Below are 14,127 nucleotides of genomic sequence, written 5' to 3'. Positions count from 1 at the left end.
TATATATAAAAAATACGCAGGTGATTGCTTGTCAGCTTAATGCTTGCTGATGAAGGGAATACTCCAGCACTACAAAGGCTTCTTATCTGGAGTATTTGCAATGAGCAGTAAAATGCATAACTGAAAGTGAGGACAGGAAGGGGAAAGGAAAAGACCTACAGGTCAGTGAGCATTTGGGTCTTGTGCTAATTAAATGGAGGACTCCGTCAGCCCCTCACAGAGGAGTCTGCCTGCATCTTCGAGGTGAAGCACAAGATTATAAAATAAAAAGGAAAAATTTTAAAGAATTGCTGTTGCTCCACACAGGAGCATGATGGGTCAAAAAGATTAAAGAAACTCAAGAGCAGGGAGAGTGTATGAGGAGGCTTTAAGCAAGAGGGTGGGAAAACTGAAAGGGTGACACTGAGAAGGGATCTGGAAAAGTCTGAGGATTGTGTTGAAATCCTGGGTACGCAGATTTCTGCACATCGTTCCTCATGCTGCAGCAGGGAGTACCCAGCACTCCTCTAACGCCATCAACCTTTTTCTCTTGACAGTCTAACAAAGTGCCAGTTGTGCAGCACCCACACCATGTACACCCTCTTACACCGCTTATCACGTACAGCAATGAGCACTTCACACCAGGAAACCCTCCTCCACACTTACCAGCCGACGTAGATCCCAAAACAGGTAGGTGGGAAGTAGTTTTGGGTTTTTTTGAGAATGGGTGGATCTTTCTATTTTGCATATTAGGGGGAAGGAGTGCGGGAGGAAGGATTTCCCATGCTAGAACACCAAAGGGGGCATGTAAAATGTCAAACGCATGCAAGAACACGGACAAAATAGTTTCCTTTTGAGCCAGTTAGGCTTCAGAAGGAAACCTACTGGGTGAATTTTCATAAAGCTTCTACAGGGTGACACCAGAGTTGCATGTGTGGGGTCGTTAGCAGTTGTGTTTCTTTGCAAGCATGATACCCCACCTGATAGCTTGATCTACCAAGTGCTTGGTTTGCATGCATGACCCAGAGAGTTAAACATGTACATTCTGTGATCTGCACTTACAAAATTGCAGCTGGAATTTTAAAGGTGGTGGGTCATGACCGGTTTCAAAATGAATCTCTTTTAATTCCCCAAATCCCATTGTTTCTGTGTCAGGAGTTCAGCCATTTTTCTCCTATAATGTTGAATTTTCATCCACTCTAACTACTTAGCTCCAGCTCTATACTTGCAACTCTTTTCCCCAATGTAAGTCTACCCAACTCTCAGTTCAGCCTGAAGGGCAGTCTTCTTGAATATAGAGCACCATGTAAAACCCTGACTAGATTTATTGGTGTTAACAGAGTAGAATTTACATGTTATTCTAACTTTTTAAGAGTCCCTGTTTAACCTGAGGGCCCAGAGAAGTCAAACAGTGTCAATCTTCTTTCTTCGGGCTGCACTGAGTTCCTAGTGGCAGTGGTTTTGTTTTTGTTAATCCAAATCCCAGCTAGTTAATTGGAAAGTACATCAGAAACTGAATTCATGTCAAAGGAATCACTCTGTGTCGGCCCTAACGTATGCCGATAATTTATCTGAAATTCAGCCCTTCAGTGAGGCCGTGCATTAGCTATTTTTCAGTCCCTGTGCTTCAGTTGGGGCCCCCTTTTAATTGTGCTCAATGCTGACTTCACATGGCTTAAAAGGAATCCATCTTGCCATCCCTGGGTATTGCAAGTGAATGGCGTAGTCAACCTCTCATTTAAATAATGGTAGTACAGGGAATAGCTTTTAAATGGTTATCGTAAAACATATGATTAACGTCTGTAGACTGTTTACTTTTCTTCTGTGAACATTCTTTCAAGTGTGCAAATAGCTCGCCGGATGGTTAAAGCCCAGTTAATCTGTTTGGGTTTTGTAATGGAGAAAAAGCAATGTCTGCATGAAAATGTCACACAAGGAGATTTAATTTAGAGATTAAAAGCTTCCTGAGTGACTTAAAAAAATAGTTTTTAGCCATGAGTACAGTACCCCTTCCTTTTAATGCTCTCCGTTTTAATTTTGCTTCTGCTGTGTAATTGTACTCTGGCTTGTTAACTGAAAGACCCGATCTTGTAAGCCTTACTCCTTTGAGTAATTCCTACTTGCTCTTAAGGTATAGAGTGCTAAGATTTAAGGCTTGTGTCTGGTGCTGGTTTCTGCTCTCAGAGCTGGAACTGCACTGGTTTCAGAGAGGACCGATGGGCTCTCTGTCCTCCCCTGCACACCTTCAACATCTGCCTCCCGTTTTACCAGACATTTTCAGGGGCTCTCACCTCCACTCCTAGGTTTTGGGAAAGATTTCCTAGGTTTGCTCAAAAGTAAACATCATTTGCAATTATATTTACTTTGTAACTTGTTTTGGAGGTTACTTTGGAATAACGCCATGCTATTGAGTACCTAGTCAACATATGGGTAAGGACCATGCTCTTTCCATGATTTTCAGGCTAAAATAACCATGAAGTTGATACAGGGACCACCTTTCTGTTGAGCGTTTAAGGCAGCACCTAGCATGGCATCAGACCAAAACTATAGCTGAGCCTCCTAAATTCTCATCCTAAATAACAAAATAATTATCTCTGATTGGAGAGGTGACTGAGGGAATGGATCACATCAGTTTTTCTCATTGAATCTCATTTAACAAGATGCCAAGAGGCTCACTTTATAAAATAAGACTGTGAAACAGCCTTTGGAAACCCAAAGTGAAGCCATGAGTACTGTAATAAAAAGTAACAGGTAGCAATTTAAACACATATGTGCTTTTTCCTTCTGTTTTATTTATTTCCATGTCTCAATACTAACGCTGTTTTATGTTCCTCTTCCATAGGAATTCCAAGGCCTCCACATCCTCCAGATATATCTCCTTATTATCCGTTATCACCAGGCACTGTAGGACAAATCCCCCATCCGCTAGGATGGTTAGTACCACAGTAAGGAGTTCCATTTTTTTAATTTCCTTTTTCTTTTTTGATGTGTAGAATTTATGTTAAGAAATGTGTGCATGTGTGTGTGTGCATTGAGATAAGTCTGTTTGCCAACTGCCACTTCATTGAGCGGTTATGAATTTACCTACCTCATGAAGATTAATTAAAACTTATGCCAGGTCATGTCATCTTAAACAAACATGGACAGTTGGGCACAGCATTTTATGTCATCTCAACCAGCTGCTGGCTTGTGAAGCATAATTTTTACACCTTTCTGCAGAAGTGTGCTTTTCTTTTCCCTTACTGTACCACGTGAATTTTTCTCAGATTCGGTTTTCTGAAGGCTCAGGTTGGTTCTCGTGGACTTTTTTTTAACAGGGCCATCCTCACTATAAATGTGCAATTTTAAATTTCATTAGCCTTCCCTGTTGAAACTCATTTGGTTTTTCTTGTGATACAGTAGAGCTTTACATCAGCCAGTGAGCAGCATTCCTGGTTGAGACGTGGCTGGGCAGTTGGCATCTGAGGAATGGAATTTTCTTGCAAACAAGGAAGAGGAATTAGTTTACTTTAAAACTGGCTAAGAAAAAAGCCATGGAAAGTTAGCTTGGGGTTTTGTTTTCTTTTCAGCTCCTCATATCCCACTTGCAGAGCCTTGTTGGGTATGAGGTTCCCTCTAGTAACTGAGTCCTTATTTTCTTTTTTTTTTTTCTTATGTGGCCATCTCTGCAATGGGTTTCCAATGCACTTAAGCACTGCCTAGGCCTTTTGTACAGTGTATTTGATGTAAATACTTATAAAACGCATTTGTATTGCTGGATACAACAGTTCTCCGCATTATAAATCAAGATTATTACCCTATTTTTCTCACATAACAGGCCTCATCAATATTAGAGAGATCATATTTTTTTAGAAATTAGTTGCCCAAAGCTAGAAATAGCTTCTTTCTGCCAGCGGTTTTTCGGTCAGCTGTGCCAAAACACCTCTCCACAAGTTTGCCCTCTCTAAGGAAGTGGAGTTCACACCCTGTAGGAGGGCAGGGCAGAGCACGGGGTCCCCCTGCGCATCGAGGTCTCAGGCAGGGAGAGGTGTGAAAGGCTTTGGGGGCCTTTCTCAGACACAGAGGTGTGGATGCAGGAGAGCTAGAGTTCAGACCTTGTCCTCAGCAGCCCACTTCAGACCACTTTGCAGGCTGCCATTCCTTGCAGGGTGGTCGTGCAACGTGCTGGGGTAGAGCCTCTCCCACTCTGAGGGTGAACCATGTCCAGAAGAGCACAGCACGAGCAGAACAAAAACCCAGAGCATTGCTTCCTGAAGTCTTAAATTCCTCCTCATTTGTGGTGATTTACTTTTTACATAGGGCACCCCGAATGCAAGTAGAATGCACGTTGGCTCCTTTTCTTCTTCTTTCTTGCTTGCAGGGCCTTGCTTCAGTACAGCCAGCTCACACTCCTCGGTTGCAAGTGCTTAGCTGAAGTTTGCAAAGTAACAGCCTCAGCATTTAAAACAAATATGCTCAACTAATGCCAAAAGTCAGTAATGTTAAAGACATGAGAGCTTAGGGAAGAAATTCTTTGCTGTCGTTGACCTGTGCCTCATTGCACATCTGTGTCTCAGAGCCTCACATCTTTATGAGTGCAGGTTTGTCCTCCTTGAGACCCATGCCGTGGCTGCCAAACCATGCAAATGTTGCCACATGTGGCCAGTTTCATCAGGGAGATGCTAATGGCCTCTGTCACCCGAAGACTCTGTCATCACTGCTGGTTTATAACAAGCCAACACCCATGGTGTACTTATCTACCCACAGCTCTTACACCTTCTCTGAGCGGTTGTTGTTGAGGGATGACACCATCACACTTGCTTTTGCTCTAGGAGAGTAGCACGGCCAACTTTGCAGAAGCAACCCAAGGTTTTTATTTCCCCTCTCATTGCCACTTGTGCTTCACCATCAACTTTCCAACCCATCTATCCTCAACTGCCCTGGATGTCTCCAGCATAGTACCCCCCCAAAAAAAGCGTACTGCCCGGTCAGATGATATATTTGAAGGACAGATGAAAAGAACTAGCCAGCACAGACAAACCTCAATCAGAAAAAGTTGTGTGTCTTTCATGAGGATGCTGTTTTGCATGTTGCTGTATTTTTTAATTATTGTAATGAGGTGTGATTGTCTATTGGTTACCCACAATACTTCTTGGGGACTCTCCCCCGGTAACTCTTGTCAACACTTGTTAATCTGACAAAAGGCTACAAATTAAGCTCTGTTAATTTAATGTTTTCTCACCGAGATCTAAATACCGAAAGAGGCCCAAAGCGCAACTGAAGTCCTTTGATTCACTGTACTTTATTTTGGTATAAATTTACATTCATTATTGTTTTCCTTTGGATGTGTAGCCCTCAATTAGTGTGATGGCTCCATTAAAGCAAGCGAGACTTCGCCTTTAATTATTACAACAAAACACCTAGTTTCAGCTTGGGGAGAGGGTCTCTATTGACATAAGCAGAGGTTATAAAATTTAATTAGCCATTCCTATCAGATTTATGGCATTCAAATTGTTCTGTGTTTCTTTCCTTTGATCCTTGCTGTACAATCCCCAAGATTTTTGTTCTGATCAAATGAGAATAAAGCTTACTGTGCAAAGAGAAGTTTTTTGTTGTGGTTTTTTTTTTTTTTAAACTTTCCCTTCTTTTTTGCCAGGCAAGGTCAGCCAGTGTACCCAATCACAACAGGGGGTTTCCGCCACCCTTACCCAACAGCTCTGACCGTCAATGCTTCCATGTCAAGGTGAGTTCAAAAGCTGAGATCCTGAATCAAGAGCAAATGTAACTCCTCCTGCCTCCCTCTCTAGAGGAGGGCATTTCATCTAGGAAATGTATTTCTGAAAGCACTTCAGTTAAACAGTCATCATTAGTTTTTCAGTGGGACAGAGGAGAAGAGGATGAGGGGTACCTTCAGTGGGACAGAGGAGAAGAGGGTGTCCTAGTGCTGCCATGGGGCTTTAAGAATTTCTTTCTGAGGGAGAAGTGCAGGAGTGGGAAGTTGTCTTTAAAAGCCAAGATAAATGAAAAATCTGGGAGAATGTGATGTTGAAAAAGCAAGGAGGGGAAGTCACAGTACCTTTTGCTTTCTCGGTGGCTGTCACCCAGAGCGGCGCTCTGTGTGCGAGAGGGGAGTCTCGGGAGGGAAGAGGGCTGCTCTTCAAGCAGAGTTGGGAGGAAGGTTATTGCACTATGTTTTCCTCTACCAAAGCTCCAAACACTGATAGTCAACATAAAAGGGCCTGCCTGACCCTCTAAAGCTTTAGAAGTATATATTTCTCCCCCTCCCTACCTCCAATTAATTCCATCTAATTTTCCAGGGGCTGCTAGTTTTATTTACAAACTGGTTGGCAGCACTATGTTTAAGTAATCACTAATTGCTCCTAATGATAGTTTTATTTTCTGTTCATCTGATTTTCAGTCTGGTTAATTAAATCGGTGGAGGTTTAGACTTTCCTGATGGGCTGAAACAGCTAATCCATTTTGATGATGGCACATAATTAAATTAGCATGCATTACATAGCAAGGTTCCACGACTCTTCCCTGCTCTGTCCCTTTTTCTCCATCTCTGCTGTTTAATATGTGAAAGTCGGTGTATAGAGGATTTCAGGAGGAAAAGATTGAGGGGTTGGGGAGAAACACACCTCACTGAGAAATGAAAACCTGTAACTGTAGCTCATGCGTGAATGGGTAGGGAAATGGTGTGTTGTGTGCTTTAGATAAGAAGAGTAAAAGCAAAAAATTGTAATTTGCCCATGTTGCTCCAGCAAATAGAGACACAACTGGAAAATCAACTTTAAAAAAACATTAATAGACCCTGCACGGGGGAGAAAAAATCCTGGGTTGGGGAGAGAGAGCTGTGAATTTAAACAATGGTTCCCTCCCTCCATTTAATCTTTTTTAATATCTATAAAAGACTTGCAGGCATGGTGAGAGGCAAAGTAGAGCTTGATTTAGTTTAATTATTATTAGAGAGGCTAGTCATTTGAGGGGGGGGGGGGGAGATGTGGGAGGGGGGAGGCTATATTCCCAAGATAGGGTTTATGAAAGGTATCTAGTTAAAAAGAGTACACAGCAAATTAAATACATTATTGTGGTAATGGGACGACAGAAGTAGAGGTCTATTATACTTATGGCAGTTATAGGAAATGTAGGCTTCTTGCCCTGTTCTAGCACATCCTTTGATATTCATTCCATTCAGCAGCAGGGCCAGGACTTCTCAGAATTAAGTGATGGGTCATTATACTTTAAACACCATGGAGAAGCCTAGATTGGCAATTAAACAGCACTTGCTGACACTCGCTTGTGCCACCCTGTGACCCCCTTTAGATTGAGTTGTTGGAGCTCGGGGCCCTCAGCCTGCTAAATTGGTAGCAGGCACTTCTCCTGACGAGGGCTGGCTCTGAAATCTGCCGGCTTCAAAGGGAGCAAGATCATGTATAAACCATAATGTGGGTGCACCGTGGCTCAAAAAATAAGGCAGGAATAGATGAAATGTTACAAGTGCAAGGGGAAAATGAGAGAATAATGACAAATCTAATGCAACTCAAAGCAGAATTGTTGCACAGAAAAATGCATCCCACTGCTTGTGCATAAAATCAAGGCAGGCAGATGACATCCAGTTAACAGAAACATGTCAACAGTGAAGTAAAGTGAGAGTGAGTAAGAGAGAAGCCCCTGAGACAGCCAGGAACAAAAAATTAGTTGTCCTTAACAAGTTAAGACTCATCATTATATTCTGGCTTGGAGCCATAAAAGGAGACAGTGGTGTATAATGAGCTGCTTAGAATTTTTAGGGTGTTTATTGCAATTCATGGAATACTTGTCTAGAGAAAAAAATATGGGGGGATGTCTTCGGCAAAGGTGAGGGGTGTGCATATACGCACACAGTCTTTCTTTTTGTCTCTGACATAAGCCTGTACATGCACACATGCTTAGGCGCACACGCAGAGCGATGAATAGATTGAAGATGTTTATCCTTTGTTTCAGCCCAGAAACTTCTCTCCTGGTTTCCCATACATGGGAACACCCTCTGGGCAGACTGTGCTCTGATACGTGGTTCGACACATGTTTTCTCATGCCTGCCATATCAGCTGGAGTGCCTGAGCTCAGCCGTGGGACAGCCCTTGCACTGAGTAGCCAGCGTGGTTGGGAGATGGGGCTGGCGTGCCCTGGGATGCCCACGCTTGCCTGCAGATGTGCCGTTCATGGCTGGCCTCCGGGCAGCAGCCCTGCAGGGCCCTGGTACAAGCCTTGGGGTCGCTGTGTTGGCTCTGCCCGAATGTTGAAGACAGGGCAGACCCCAGTATCACCCCTCCATCCAAGTTTTTCCAGAGCCTTCCTTTAAAAGTAGTTGCTGCCTTTGCCTGCGTTATGGTGCAGACCTTTGGAGCATATAATGCTTCCCAACCCTGAATATTCCCTGAGCTTAGTAATTACACTTCATTAGTTAGAGTGTGCTTATGAATAGTTTATAAAAGGTTAATGGGTTACTAATAGCGATTTTCCTAAATGGTTTAGACTATTAAGGTAGTGTCTTCAGGTTGTTTTAACCATTTACAACTCCTTTCTCTGCTTGTAGCATCGCCCCACTCACTTTGTATGTATGCAACATGCTTATAAGATCTCTTGATCTTTCATTACTCCTCTATAATATGCCCTTAGCGTAAATTGAGACAGGGTTAGCTGACTGATGGGCAAACAGTGGACCCACTATTAAAAAACAACTGCTGTGAGAGGAAATCAGGAAATAATTTAGCAGAATTACACCAGACAAACACTGCGCAGCAGTTAAGTGGTGGCAGTGGAAAATACCTTCTGTAATTGAAATTTCAGGGGAAATTCACTTTTGCTGAATGTAATTACTGAAGTTGGAGTGTAGCCAGGAACTTAAAAATTAACACTCTTCCCCCACTTGTATTGCCATGTGAGTGGATGTCTGCATGGAAATAAGTAGGCACTCAGACTTTGGGCTGAACCCTCACCCGTCTCACTGAAGTCCATGGGATTGTGAGAGCAACTTTGGGTTCTGGAGCATGTTTTTATAGCTTCAAACGTAGGAAGGCGTACATAAATCCAATAGGCAGCCTTGTGTCTTGGAGAGAGAGATTCAGTCTGAAATAATGAGTGGTCATTGGTAGTGAACACACAACTTGGGGAGACTGCCACCCCGAAAACAACTACAGAGCTGCAGCTACCTGTTGATGAAGGCTGCCATGTCTCTGAAGCTTAGAGCTCAGTGGGTAAAATCTCAGCCCAGCTGAAGTTAGTGGAGGCTTCACCATCCTCCAGGCTTTCACATAACATGCATATGTAGGCTTCTTCTCCCCTGCTACTCGTCCTTCCGATCTGGTCACCCTCCAATGTGCAAATACTTACTCTCTTTCTCCTGAACAGTAATTGGGAAAACATTTTTTCCATAATTAAGGGGGGGAAGTTACACTTTTTGCATATTTTATTCACCCTCCCCAGTTTTTTTATTAGCTGGAGGTACTTAAATCTTCATTTAAAAAAACCCTAATAAAATAACACCCTATCTTTTTTTGAATTTGTTTCCTTTGAACATCCTGACCATAAAACAGTCCATCATGTAGGCAGAGTTCATTTTGCAGTGTTTTATTTTTGACCAGATCCTCATTTGAGAAGCAAGTCTGTGACCCAGTTGTTATGGCCACATCATGGGATCCTCTTCAGAAGCTTAACAGACACCATCTTTTGTCTCCATTAACTCCAGCTGTAATCAGCCTTTTGTGATATTTGGGAGCCCTTCTCCAGTGATGAGTCTAACCTTATTCAGGTCTACTCTCATATCCTTCTGTCCTTGTGCTACCACTGCACTTGGCTCTTCTTCCTTGGTGGTATATGCCCGCTGCCCTTCCCACTGTGTCCTCATGTCAAACAAGTGCAGCTCTGCCTGCCCGCTCTCTTGAAGGTAGGCTTTTCATCTCCATCTTTATCCTTCATTGTCCCATTGTCACTGGCTCTCGTTCCAATTTGAACCCCAGCTAGCCCCAGCATCATAGTCCTCTCTTGAACCAGTACTGGGTCTTGCCTAGAATTCAATAGGACGTGTCAACCTTTTATCACTGTGCTTATACCACTTTCAGTGAGGTCAGGATTTTGCCATGGGTTTTATTTTTGTCCATCTTTGTAAGTTGTTTTTTTTAAAAAAAGCTCTTAGTGTTAGTTTTTATTGTTTGCATTGTACTATGGCTGAAGGCCCCAGGCACTGTGTGAATAAACTTTAAGTATGTCCAATCAAAATACATACACACAAAAATAAGGAGAGGAAGAATAGGAAAAAATGATACAAAGGCCCAGTTTGTCTTGCTGATGGTGAGGCAATTCTGTGACAGAAGTGGGACCAGGACGTTGGTCTCCTTTCAGCCTTGTCATTGTCTTCTACTCTGACCTACCACACACCAAAGCATTTCCCCAAACATGCATTTCTCACTCAGCTACTTTTGTCAGAGAATGGAGAAGGCTTTTTGACAATCCACTTGGAGATTTGTGTCCCTGAGTCTTTAGCAGAAGTAGGAATGGCCATTTTGCTGTGCATTCTCCCCTTCCCTTGCCAGCACACCCTCCTCCTTTCCTTCTCTCCATGCCTTTGTTTGTGAGGAGCTGCAGTTTGCTACAGTTTGAACAACTTCACATTCTCCCTGTCAGTCCTTGCTCTTCCCACCACTGCCTTCAAAGACAAAATACTTCCGTCTAATGATCCTGGGTACTAGCAGCTGATAGACAAAGATCCTCAGAGCTCATAGTGGACAGTACCTCTTGTTCATGAAAGTACTACAGTGTCATCGTGTGAATGTAGGGAATGTCTAGGCAGTTTGGGGGTGGGGGTTAAGCTCAGTAATGGAATTTATGAGGAGTAAAAAAAAAAGAAATCCCGTTATATTTCTGGTACTTGTACACAGTCTACTTATCCATTGTATGTCACCCCATTTTAAATCCTGTTTGATAGAAAAAATCATTACATATTGATGATAGAAGAAATAATTCTTCATCCCATTGCACGTTCCATATTCTTGGGGATATTTTATTTGGACCCAAGATGGTTCAAAATCTGGGATAAGTGTAGGATTTGCAGTGATAAAAACCTTGTCATTTGCCAGATCACTTTAGCTTTGGGATTTTGGGGGAAGTTTTTTCTGAGCTAGAATTCTAGGCTAGATTCCATTCCCTGGAAACCAGTTGACTTCAGGGGGGTGGGGGTTTTAAGGGAAAGGTAGTTTGTCATAGTGTGCTTCCCTTACTCACTGCAGAAACTTTTTGAGACTGTTGAGATATAACGATAAGAAGTCAATCCTGCCTTTGACACATTTGTTCATTTTGGTTAAAAAGTAAAAAGCCTGAATTGATTGTGCCATGTTTGTGCTGTGGCCCCGACCAAGCAATTAGATTCATGCAGAAGGATTACACATCCCTCTGAATCCAGTTGCAGGACCAGGGCCTGTCCATGTATATGACCATAAACCATAAAGCTGACAACATTGTTTCTCTTTAGAAAGGCTAGACTGTTATTTTGAATTAATTTAAGCCTTCCTAGGTTACCTTAATGGGTCAAAATTTACTTAATTCTACAGTCTTCCCACCTTCTGTTAAAGCAATGTGGCTCAGAGATTTATTAGACACAAATATTTTGGTTTGCTCCATCAACAAAATGTAGCTAATGAGGCATCTATAAGGATTATCAAAAATGCGTCTAGATTGTGTTGGCATTAATATTTTATCTTACTGTCAATATGCAATAAAAGATGTCATCCCAAATTCACCACATGATTCAGAACTATAAAAATTGATTCCTTGGTTGCCACAGATAATTTCTTAGCAAAGAAATGGACTGGTAGATTTTCTTTTCAGCAGGTAGCTGAAATTCCACTTTCATCCAAGTTCATCCGGTTGAATTTGCCTTTTGTTAAAGATGTTAAAAATCATGATGTCTCATGTCAGTAATGATAATGAAGGGGAAGATTGGCTTTAATGACATTAGAAGAGTCATTATGTTTAATTTATTGCTAATTAATGCTGCCAGCTTTCATATGCTTTGTCTAGCTGTCATGTACTTGTTATATGCCTTTTTTTTTTTAATATGTGTACACATCCCTCCCCATTCATTCATTTTTATTCTGACGATTTACACAGCTTTCTCTCCTCTAGGTTTCCTCCACACATGGTCCCGCCACACCATAGTTTACATACAACTGGAATCCCTCATCCGGCCATAGTCACACCAACAGTCAAACAGGAATCTTCCCAGAGCGACGTCGGCTCACTCCACAGCTCGTAAGTTGTTGCTTCCCGTGTCTTCTTTTTAGAACACCCAAAGCATCACCTGTGCATCTGTGGCTTTTAAAAAGGCTTAGATCTGTGCAAATGTTTTTGCTGTAAAATTTTTTTAATTGCTTTTTCTTTTGTGTTCTAATTGATTTGAACATGGTTTAACTACCAAAGTGTGTCAAAATAATGGTAACAGTCTTTCAGAGTCATTCTGTGACATAGACAACTAGTTATTAATTTCACCCATTTTAACAAGGAAGTGGTATTTTCTTGATCAAGATTCAAGCTTCCCAACTGGTTTCCACATTATTCAGTGACCAGTTTGAAGCCATGAGGTACCGGATACACAACAGGAGACAAGAAATTAGAGCACAAATGGCATGTTCAAAGCTGCAGAGAGATCTGGTATCAAGTTTAGGTTTCAACTGAGGAGAGCCCTGGTCTACCTCTGCCCCTAGTGCTTCTAGGCTTTCATTTCATGGGTGAAGCAGAAAGACAGCATTTTGGTTGTCTTTGATGATGGGGTGTAATTATTTCCTCTACCATCATGCTCATGAGCCCTCCCTGTGAACCCATTTTCCTGGATACCCATGTTCTTCCAGGATTCTTCTAGGGACTGAGAGGGTATGTGGTGATATTGCGTAAACATGAGATGGGTTTTCTTGTAATGCTCTTAAAACTGTTCTCATACAGCAGCCAGGGTGAAAGCTCTAGAGAACCTTTTGGTCCTCTTCCTAGAGATTTCTGAGGATTAATGCTAGAGAGATTGAGGGGATTAATATAATAAATTCACAAGGGTTCTCACTGTGAGGTTTCTGTCTGTTGCATCTTTACCCTTCAGAAAACATCAGGACTCCAAAAAAGAAGAAGAGAAAAAGAAGCCACACATAAAGAAACCTCTTAATGCATTTATGTTGTATATGAAGGAAATGAGAGCAAAAGTTGTAGCAGAATGCACATTGAAAGAGAGCGCAGCCATCAACCAAATCCTCGGTCGAAGGGTAGGTAAAAAGGGAGAAGCACAAGTAGGGACAGAAACTCGGTAGGATTCACACTTTATGAATCACTCTGCTTTCCTGATATTTTGGTAATGGATAAGAAAGTTACAAAACTGAAGGCCTTGGTTTGGTTTTTGGTTTTTGCAGACGCTTTTTGCCAGTGGGGTCATTCATGGGGAAGAGTTAATTAGCAGCAGTGTTATTTCAGTGTTATTACCATGACCAAGGTGGAAAAATACCAGATTTTTCGTGTGTCCTAAAATAGGCAGAAAAGGAAATGGGGAGGGGAAAAGCCTTTGGAAACAGTACCAGTATCAGCACCTGTGAGAGCTAGAAGAGGAGAGGGGATGCCAGTGGGGAAGGGAGATGGAGACCTTGTCTAAACCTGTAACTGAGATCTGGCTCGGGACAAGTGGTTCAGCTTCTCGACCCTCTCCCCCACTCTTTGTTGTTGTTTAATTTTCTTAATTCTCATCAGGAGACAAAAGGGCTGAGTGAACGCAAATGATTAGTTGTGACTCAGTTGAGTTAACGGGAGTTATAATCTGGAGTTATAAATAAAACATGAATGTCAGCATGCCAGATCATCTGTTTTTATCTCTTTTTTTATGAAAATCAACTTTATCTGTATTTATATATAAATAATATACTTTGCTGTTAATGCGCTTAAGAAAAAAACACACTTGTGCTTTTTATTTTGTCTTTTTCTCTTATCTCCACCTCAGTGGCATGCATTATCCAGAGAAGAACAAGCAAAATACTATGAACTAGCAAGAAAGGAACGACAGCTTCATATGCAGCTGTACCCGGGCTGGTCCGCACGGGATAACTATGTAGGTTCCTATGTAGGTGGAAATTTTTTTAGTAGTAGAGCTTGTAGAAATGTGTA

At 42.0% G+C, this 14,127-nt stretch overlaps 1 protein-coding gene across 1 annotated transcript in view; it reads left to right on the top strand.

The window, feature by feature from the left end:
- Positions 1-536: 536 nt before the first annotated feature.
- Positions 537-14,127, top strand: part of TCF7L2 (transcription factor 7-like 2 (T-cell specific, HMG-box)) — a gene marked incomplete at both ends in the record, with an annotated part of 26,136 nt that continues 12,545 nt past the window's right edge. Inside the window, 6 exons of the mRNA XM_010287114.1 lie at positions 537-669; positions 2,822-2,924; positions 5,615-5,701; positions 12,121-12,246; positions 13,082-13,241; positions 13,964-14,071. Of these exons, the coding sequence (XP_010285416.1) occupies positions 537-669; positions 2,822-2,924; positions 5,615-5,701; positions 12,121-12,246; positions 13,082-13,241; positions 13,964-14,071 (717 nt within the window). The remainder of the gene's footprint in view (positions 670-2,821; positions 2,925-5,614; positions 5,702-12,120; positions 12,247-13,081; positions 13,242-13,963; positions 14,072-14,127) is intronic.

This window comes from Phaethon lepturus, unplaced genomic scaffold (genome assembly GCF_000687285.1).
Source record: "Phaethon lepturus isolate BGI_N335 unplaced genomic scaffold, ASM68728v1 scaffold51265, whole genome shotgun sequence".
Taxonomy (NCBI): Eukaryota; Metazoa; Chordata; class Aves; order Phaethontiformes; family Phaethontidae; genus Phaethon; species Phaethon lepturus.
This window is presented reverse-complemented; position numbering and strand designations above follow the sequence as displayed.